At 34.2% G+C, this 10,000-nt stretch overlaps 2 protein-coding genes across 2 annotated transcripts in view; one reads left to right on the top strand and one right to left on the bottom strand.

Moving 5' to 3' along the window:
- Nucleotides 1-1,538, top strand: part of LOC144960045 (uncharacterized) — a gene marked incomplete at its 3' end in the record, with an annotated part of 10,482 nt that extends 8,944 nt beyond the window's left edge. The window contains 2 exon segments of the mRNA XM_078892993.1: nt 320-619; nt 1,463-1,538. Coding sequence (XP_078749119.1) covers nt 320-619; nt 1,463-1,538 — 376 coding nt within the window.
- LOC144959462 (uncharacterized) overlaps nt 1-10,000 on the bottom strand; it is a 382,226-nt gene that overhangs the window by 82,408 nt on the left and 289,818 nt on the right. The window lies entirely within an intron of this gene.

Raw genomic sequence — 10,000 nt, 5'->3', positions numbered from 1 at the left:
TTAGATATTTTCATTGAAATATTGTTCAGTAATTCCCTTCTGTAGCCGAAAGATGAATGCATTCGTCTAAATTTTAACAAATGTTCTTAGTATTTCATATTCGGTTGATATCAATGTAGTAGAGCACCTTCATAATTTATCAACTGCTTGTGGTTTAGCTAGAAATCTTTCAAGTGTTGACTGGTATAAATTCTTCGAAAACAAGCAGTAACAAAATAGATTCTGATCTTAAAACAATATAGTTTTACCTCTAAAAGATATGTCAATAAATATCACATGTTATAATTCCAACCACAACGTGAATTTTGACCCAATACAGACACAGCCACAGTGGAGGAATACAAAGTCAACTCAGAGTCTTCAGAACTGACGGTATCAGCTGATGACACGGTGACTTTTGTGTGTCGTGCCGAGGGCAATCCAAAACCTGATGTGTCAATACAAGGTCAAAGGTCAGATGAATTTGAGAATACAGAAGACCAGCCATTGGGATTATATGGCATTACTAAAACAGCAACGAAAAAGATGTCATGCAAGGATACAGACATTTATAGTTGTGTGGCTGACAATAAGATTGGAGATGGGACGAGTAGGAAGGCAGTCACTGTCTTTGTCAAATGTAAGTATTTTATTTCGACTCCACTTATTATATAACTAGATTTTTAGTTTTCAAATGAAAGCGATGCCAAAAGACGAATTTAATGCGCGCTCCTTTTGATTTAGCAGGAAAGAGGGTTTCTTACCTTTGTAATATTGATATGTGGTCAACGGTAAGACACTCGCGCTGTAATCTCAAGGTGATTTTTTTAAGCTGGAAAAAATGTTTTAAAGAGAATTATAAACTTAATATTTACCCGTCACAGAGTCTAAAAGAAAATATAAGGACGACAGAATGGCATTTTTCCTAAATTACTACTTCTTGTAAAGGACTCCGAGTGATAGGTTTGTGTGACAAGATTACTTAGGCATTTAAAACCAGTTCGTGACTCATTTTGTCCTCGAATATTGTTCTAAACGGAATCCAGTTCTAAGTTGATAAAGAGAACACTTCTATGATATGATTGACAGTTGTTTCCTCAAAACATGTAAAAACAAACTTGAATTCATTCAAATGTTAAAAATTATCAAAACAACATCTGGTTGCCAACCATTTTTTAAAAATTTTCCTATAAGTTATTTATAAAAGTTATTGGAACGGTATATAATTTGCATGTTATCAGTAAATGTGTCGTGTGTATGTTATCAAACGATAGTCCTGTGATAATTGTAACATATTACAATTGTTTACCCAACAAAGAAACATGTGAGAGAAGAAGGGGCGAAAAGCGGGGAGAAGAAGGTTGGGGATGGGGGGGAGGAGGAGAGGTAGGACGATAGCTTTAAAGAGAATCAGAATAAACACATCGATTTCACCATTCTAATGTGACTGATGAATATAAATTACCGCCCAATTTATTTCCAGGTGTACCAGAGCTGCCATCAGACTTTGATACAACAGAGTACACACCAGAGAAAGGGACAACTTTGAATGTAATCATTCCCATCATTGGTTACCCCAAACCACAGGCCTACACTTTGAAGAAAGTCTCAGACAATAACAGAGGAAGAAGAAGACGTGCTGTGTCATCAGAGATAGTTGATGACAGCATGTACGATGTGTCATATGTACCAGGGCAACCTCCGGAAGGCACTGTGTATCTAAATATTTCAGGATTCACCAGGAAAAACTCTGGTCAGTATGTTTTAACCATTAACAACGGGATTGGTGATGGATTGGACTACACCTTCAATGTTATTACTACTTCAGGTGAGTCGTTATCCTTTTTTGGAGAGTTTTATATTAAAGATTCTTTATATAAAGATGTACATACAGTATTCTGCCTATGACACATCTATAATAATGTCACGTGACACGTTGCTCGCATGAATAGGCTTATGGTTGTGGTATGACATTCGCTTCCCGAAAGGAAGGCCTGGGGTTCGAGTTCTACAATGAACAGCTCATAATTGTCTTTTTAAAAGTCTTGTTATTCACATTTTCTCGCCGTGTTTGGATGTAAATTGAGTATATATTCGTTAACAGCGGTGTTTCTATTTGGAAATGTTGCATGGATTATTGTCCTACATGTTAAGTAAGTGTTGCAGCACGTTTAGTGGATAGTGCACCTTATAGAGGATCCATTCTGTTATTTTTGATTTAATCGCGATTTTTATCATTTCTCTGGATCGGGTGAGATGCCAATAAAATAAGAATTATTGAGATATATACGGTACCAGACATGAAATTAAGTTGTTGTGATTTCATGTTAATCTTGGGCTCTGTTCATCTTACAATTTTTAATATATACTATGATATAATTTTTCACTTTTTTTTAGGACAAGAGGGCCAAGCTTAGCGACAATGAAATTGTAATATTTATTTCATAGCAATAATAGAACGTGTACGGAGTAAAGATAAGTAAAATTACTCCTGGCACAAAAACCTGTCTTGAATGTTTACAAATAGTTTTATGAGCCACAATATGAGCTATTGATCTGTTTCTAACGTCAAAGACGTGTCCGCTTTCTGTTTCCCAGCTTGCAATAAATAACTTCCTGTAGTCTCTTTACTATAGACCTTATTCAGTTCCTGTGTTAAACACACGAGGATCAAGATTCTCCATTTTTAACCTGTTCTGTGCTGCCTTCAGAATGAACTCACATCGTTTTGAAAGTATTGACTCTATGTCGTATAAAAATCTGAGTGCACACTCTTTTGTTCGAGGTCTGATTTTATATTATCCTCTGCGGTTTCTTTCTTAGTCATAGCAAGACTGAGTCACCCTCCGTTCCAGTTGCTGAACCGAACACAATGGACTCGACAGTTGTTTTAATCAGAATTTAAAAAAAAATATCTCCCTTTTCTTCCAGCAAAGTGAAACAACACAAGTAATGTCTTTGTTGTTGTCTTTAGAACGCCTATCGGATAATCATTCCTGAATACAGTGTGACCTGCCGTCCCTAAACTGTATTGTATCACGGTGGTAAAGATTATGAAAAATAGAAGTTATTTTCAGACTACAAGACATTGATCAGGTTTTAATGTTTATTTTATAAGCCCGCCCTTGTATTTTCAAAACGCAATATGCATGATGCTTTTGGTATCTAAATTTAATTAATGCATCAACACGAATAATCATTGAAATATAACGATAGATTGACTATACAGATCAATACCAGAAAAAAAAACAACAAACCCAGAAGAAAGGTCGGTGGTGCATTTAATTGATCAAAATTCCGATTACCTTTGTCAAGTTTTGCTTTCTGTCTTTTATGTTTGTTCATAACGAATAATGTTAGATCAATGTATAATTTCTTACCATGCTTTGCCGTATAAGCTCTATTCTACAGAAACAATTTAACAACTTTTTCAATGGCTTGTGACTTGGTAAGTTTTATTTGAGATGTGGATTTGCATAAATACATAAATAAAGTACTGATGAGATCATTTCATACTTAAAATTGTTAAAATTTCAAGCACAGCGTTAATCTTGTAAATTATTCCCGTTAGACACAGCCACAGTGAGGAATTCAAAGCCAACTCAGAGTCTTCAGAACTGACGGTATCAGCTGATGACACGGTGACTTTTGTGTGTCGTGCCGAGGGTAATCCAAAACCTGAGTGTCATTACAAGGTCAAAGGTCAGATGAATTTGATAATACAGAAGACCAGCCATGGGATCATATGGCATTACTAAAACAGCAACGAAAAAGATGTCATGCAAGGATACAGCATTTATAGTTGTGTGGCTGACAATAAGATTGGAGATGGACGAATAGAGGGATTCACTGTCTTGGTCAATGTAGGTATTTATAAAACTATATTTGTAGTAATAATAATTTCATTTATGATAGATGGTCTTTATTTGATGCTTTAAAGGATGAGTAACGGGGTGGCAAAATTAATTTCAATGTCGCTTGCATTGCGTATTTTGATATTTAGCAGGAGACATTGTTATAACATATCAGCCTTTGTGATTATAGAAATATTATCATATAGTGTCAGACCGTAGCCATCGTTAACTTATAGCCTGACACTGACGAAAAAATGACGTCAAAAGACCAGTCTTTGACCACAAAAGAAAACAAATCGTGAGTTGTATTCAATAGTTCAACCAATGGGTCCACTTGCTTCTATGAGCATTACCAACGACGACTCACTAGGTGGTGCAAAAACCAAAAAATGACGTCAAAAAACCCGTCCTTTTGGGTTTCAGCGTAAGGCCATAACTTAACGATGGCTACGGACGTTTTTAATCCATATTTCTTGACGTCAATCATCTAATTTATCGCAGCGATATCTCCATTTCAAAGAAACAAATTCATAAGCGCCTTAGGAGCAAAATTTAGCAATGACTATGATTATTTTTTTTCAATTTTTGTGGGGAAATGCTACGTTTAAATCAAAGCCCTATTTCCACTGAGTAAAAATCTATTTGAATCCATTCATAAATAAAAAAGTTATGCAGTTTCAAATGTGTCATTTATTTGGATGACTCACAAAGAGAAAAATACGGAAAATATGGGACGCTTTTCCAGCGTTTTATATAGGTTTGTGGCTGTATCTTAATACATGGAATATGATATTGAAACTTTGCAATTTTAGGGAAAATATCTCAGAAAATCTGATTAAAAACATCAGAAGAGTTCCAACTTGTATTGTTTTAGAGCTGTATGGCTAGGGTCAACCGTAATTTTGTTTTAAATAATATTGATCATTTGGAACAATTCCGATGGGTTATATTTTGTTAACAGCCCACACAAATGATGTGAAAAATGTCTGCTAAATTAATATTCTCAATCAAAATAGTCCGTGAGACCATGTCTTATTTTATTTCTGAGAGAGAGAGAGAGAGAGAGAGAGAGAGAGAGAGAGAGAGAGCGCGTGTGTGTGTGTGTGTTTATTTACTGTGGGGAAAACAGAAATTAGATAAGTCTATTTTGAAGGGGTCAAAGATTGTTAAAAAGTCGGATTATCAATTGACGAGTAAGACAAAATACAATAGCGACACGTTTAGCACCCTATGACGTCACAAAATTAAAAAATGTCAAAAAATAGACTTTGGTGGATGAGGTACCAGATTGCCACGCGTGTGGCCGAAAGATAGAATTATATTTCTTTTATTAAATTTTATTTATTTATTTTTGTCTCAGTGACTTTTATGCTGGTCTATTCAATTTTATGTTTTGCCAAATTCCATTAGTTTTAAGGGGTTCAGTCTTAGTAGCGAAAACCATGCGAGTATCTATTTAGTCACTTTTTAAATAGAATTTGGCCAAGTGGAAGTCTGGCCATCTGGCAGCCTTGCCTCGCAGAAGTTACATTCGTGTCAAGCGATGGGGTGGGAATTGCTGTCTGCTCTTCTCACCCATTGAAGCGTAAATTGGGTTGATGAAAGTACTTACCATATTCCGATGAAATTTGAAACATAAATAGATGAAATGTGCATCTATTACCTTATTTGCGACAAAATCTCTGCTCTTGATAGTTTTAGAAATATTTCACTCAAAAGAGCAAACATCTGTTTTTACGGCTTTCTGGTACTCGCACGAGTTTAGTCGCTTGACATAATCTAAAATGACATCGTTACTAATTGTCTCCCAAATTTCAGACATATTTATTGGTAGAAAGCGTGGTAATTAATTTTTTTAAAAATAGCATATACGAAACGGCTTCGTCCCATATTTTGACGCGAATTTGGGCACTTCGTGAGCGAAAAAGAGGCCCAAAAATTTGTGCGGGATAGTCATTGCTACAAAATGATAAGTCATAAATGCTGATTATTACTGTGGGCTGGGGGCCCTTTGTAAAATTTATGAGAGAATCTACGGATTATAGTTATACACATACACACACAAGAAGAAGAAGACGAAGAAGAAGAAGAAGAAGAAGAAGAAGAAGAAGAAGAAGAAGAAGAAGAAGAAGAAGAAGAAGAAGAGAAGAAGAAGAAGAAGAGAAGAAGAAGAAGAAGAAGAAGAAGAAGAAGAAGAAGAAAAGAAGAAGAAGAAGAAGAAGAAGAAGAAGAAGAAGAAGAAGAAGAAGAAGAAGAAGAAGAGAAGTAAGAAGAAGAAAATAATGAAGAAGGAAAGAGGAAAAAAAAGAAGAAAAAAGAAAAGAAAAAAAAGATAAAAAGAAGAAGAAGAAGAAGAAGAAGAAAAGAAGAAGAAGAAGAAGAAAAGAAGAAGAAAAGAAGAAGAAGAAGAAAAGAAAAGAAGAAAAGAAAGAAGAAAAGAAAGAAAGAAAAGAAAAAAGAAGAAAGAAGAAGAAGAAGATAAAAGAAGAAGAAGAAAAGTGGATTAAGTAGAAAATTGAAATTTTAATGTTAAGAAGGAATAGTCACGGAAATAATTTTTCATTCCACACAGAACACTATCTACAAATTTAATATAACTTGCAAAAAAGAAAAAAAAATTAAAAAACAACTTTATCCCATTTCACTCCAGGTGTACCAGAGCTTCCATCTGACTTTGATACAACAGAGTACACATCAAAGAATGGGACAACTTTGAATGTAATCATTCCCATCATTGGTTACCCCAAACCACAGGCATACACTTTGAAGAAAGTCTCAGACAATAACATCTCAGACAATAACAGACGAAAAAGAAGACGTTCTGTGTCAGCAGAGCTAGTTGATGACAGCATGTACGATGTGTCATATGTACCTGGGCAACCCCCAGAAAGCACTTTGTATTTACACATTTTTAGATTTACTACTCAAAACGTTGGTCAGTATGTGTTGACCATTGATAATGGGATTGGTGATGGATTGGACTACAGCTTCAACGTAACCTTAGCAGCAGCAGCAGGTGCGCAGTCACACACGAAAACATTTTAAAAATATGATTCATACATTTATTTGTTTAAAGTTTTAACAACTGCATTTTGTTTCATGTCTCTTGTTTTTCTTTCCACCTATCAATCTATCTATCTATCTATCTATCTATCTATCTATCTATCTATCTATCTATCTATCTATCTATCTATCTATCTATCTATCTATTATCTATCTATCTATCTATCTATCTAACTCATCTATCTATTTATATTATCTATACTATCTATCTATCTATCTATCATCTATCTATCTATCTATCTATCTATCTATCATATCTATCTATCCTATCTAATCCTATCTATCTATCTATCTATCTACTCTTTTCTCTCTCTCTCTCTCTTATATATATATATATATATATATATATATATATATATATATATATATAATTGTCTATCTATCTGAACACACACGCACACAGACATGCATACACACACATACACACACACACACATAATCAACCCCCCCCCCCCAACATCAGAATTTTATTTTTAAATAGACGATTAACGTTTAGACCTCATAAAAAAATTGCAGTTAAAAAAGAAATAACAGTTTCAAAACAGACTAGCTAAGGAACGTGGAGAAAATAAACAAGGAAAACAACTATTTTAAAAAAATGACCATTGACACAGCTGATACAAATACAAGTAAAGAAGTCAACAAGGACTATTCAAAATACAGAGGACCCAGAGCTAAAGAGATGACCAAAGACGATGAAAGTATAGGAGACTTGACTTAAGATCAGCGACCAAATCAATATAGCGTCAAAAAGAGAAGCCTTCATCACATTAAAAGGTCACAAGCTTGACTTCAAAAGTGGTAAGTTTGTCATTGAGCATTAGGTACGCAAATGCGTAGCATAAGGGTTATTGTGCTGGATTTCTAACGTCAAAGACGTGTCTTGCTGGTCTGTTCATCCAGCATTTCATAAATAACTTGCCGTATCTCCTTTACTATAAACCTTCGTTAATTCCTGTGTTTGACACACTGGGCCATCAAGATAAGCCATTTTCCCTGTTCTGTGCTGCCTTTAATGCCTCGTCCCATGTCAATTTAAGGCCGTTCTCGACAGTTACTTTCCATGTCGTCTTTGGTAATCATCATTTCCGTCTGTTGTTTTCATCCTTCCATCCAAATGATTTTTTGGTAATCGGTCTTCTTTCATGCGGAGGACAGGTCCTAGCCGGCTGAGACGGCGTTGTTGGATGGTGATCGTAACTTCCTACATTTCAGTTCTTTTTAGAATGTCAGTATTTGTTACGTGGTCCAAGTAGCTTACACTGAGAATTGTTCTTAGACATCGTTGTTAGATGTGTTGAGGCGTCATTTTATTTTCTTTCGCATACATTTACCATGTTTTGTTTCCGTTTTAAAGGACTGATCAGATTGTTTCTTTAAAGATGTTGATTTTGATTTTTAGGTGGACAGTATTTAATATCAATATTTTGTATTTTGTATAATTTTCCAAATGCTGCATTTGCTTTTCCTTTTTTGTTTGTTATTTCTTTACTTTTGCCCCAACACTTTTAATTTTATTTCCAAAATTTGTAAAATCTTCATTGGGTTTGGTCTTCTCTCCTTACAAAATTATTTTTGGCATCATCCAGCCCGTTGCCATTGTCTCACATTTCATTGCATTAAATTTCATGCCGTCTTTAGCAGAGTTATCCTGTAATGAACCTGTGGCCTGTTGAATGATTGTCTCTTGCATTGGGATGATGACAATATCGTAGGTAAAATCTAAATTACTGAATTTGTTGTTGTCATTGAGAGTTATTCCTTTGTTTTGTTCCTGCTTTTTCATAAAATAGTTATTGAAAAGTATGAAAAAGAAAGGGAAGATAATGCAACCTTGTCTTACTCCTTTTTCAAAAACAGCCTTGATTCTATTTGCAACAATGCTGTGACAACACAGGCAACGTCGTCACCCAATCCGCCCAAACGTCGAACTGATGAAATCAGGCGCGCGGTACCGGGAAGCTAAATGTCGTACAATCAGGTATAAGAACACATTCATCTCAACAGCAATCAAAGAAATGACCAAAATGTCGAGTAGAGATAAAATGACTGGCTGAACAATGGTGACTGGAATTAGAAGAGATTGATAGATGAATAGACAAAAGGAGAGAGAGAGAGAGAGAGAGAGAGAGAGAGAGAGGGAGAGAGAGAAAGAGAGAGATTATTATTATTATTATTATTATTATTATTATTATTATTATTATTATTATTATTATTATTATTATTATTATTATTATTATTATATATATTATTATTATTATTATTATTATTATTATATTATTATTATTATTATTATTATTATTATTATTATTATTATTATTATTATTATTATTATTATTATCAATCTCTCTTTCTTCTTCTTTCTTCTTCATTCTTCTTCTTCTTCTTCTTCTCTTTTCTTCTTCTTCTCTCTATCTTACTTTTTCTTCTTCTTATTTATTCTTTCTTCTTCTTTTCTTCTTCTTCTTCTTCTTCTTCTTCTTCTTCTTCTTCTTCTTCTTCTTCTTCTTCTTCTTCTTCTTCTTCTTCTTCTTCTTCTTTTTCTTCCTCTTCTTCTTCTTCTTCTTCTTCTTCTTCTTCTTCTTCTTCTTCTTCTTCTTCTTCTTCTTCTTCTTCTTCTTCTCTCTTCTTCTTCTTCTTCTTCTTCTTCTTCTTCTTCTTCTTCTTTCTTCTTTCTTCTTCTTCTTCTTCTTCTTCTTCTTCTTCTTCTTCTTCTTCTTCTTCTTCTTCTTCTTCTTCTTCTTCTTCTTCTTCTTCTTCAGTGGATATGAATTAATGCCATTCATTAATGTGACCTTCCCACTCTTTTTATAATTAGCTTTTTATTGGGCTTCTGTTTCCACTAAATGTTATTGTTGTCATTGAAACAGTTATATTACATACTTTAAAAATCGCAGCTCTTACTCTCAAATGATTTCTTAGAATAAATACATAAAAAGAAAGAATTAACTTCCCGTCAACTTGAGCACATAGAACAAATACCAGAATACCTTCAGTGATTTTCAGAGGTATTTGACAGTACTCATCATCCGCCACATTGGAAAATACTAACAGTTTATGGATTCCTAAAGAGAGTCATCAGCATACATAAAATTTGTACAAAG

The sequence above is a fragment of the Berghia stephanieae genome, chromosome 14 (genome assembly GCF_034508935.2).
Source record: "Berghia stephanieae isolate SIO BIC M18660-M18661 chromosome 14, UCSD_Bste_1.3, whole genome shotgun sequence".
NCBI classification, from domain to species: domain Eukaryota; kingdom Metazoa; phylum Mollusca; class Gastropoda; order Nudibranchia; family Aeolidiidae; genus Berghia; species Berghia stephanieae.
The sequence above is the reverse complement of the archived record's forward strand: the minus strand, read 5'-3'. Positions and strand labels throughout refer to the sequence as shown.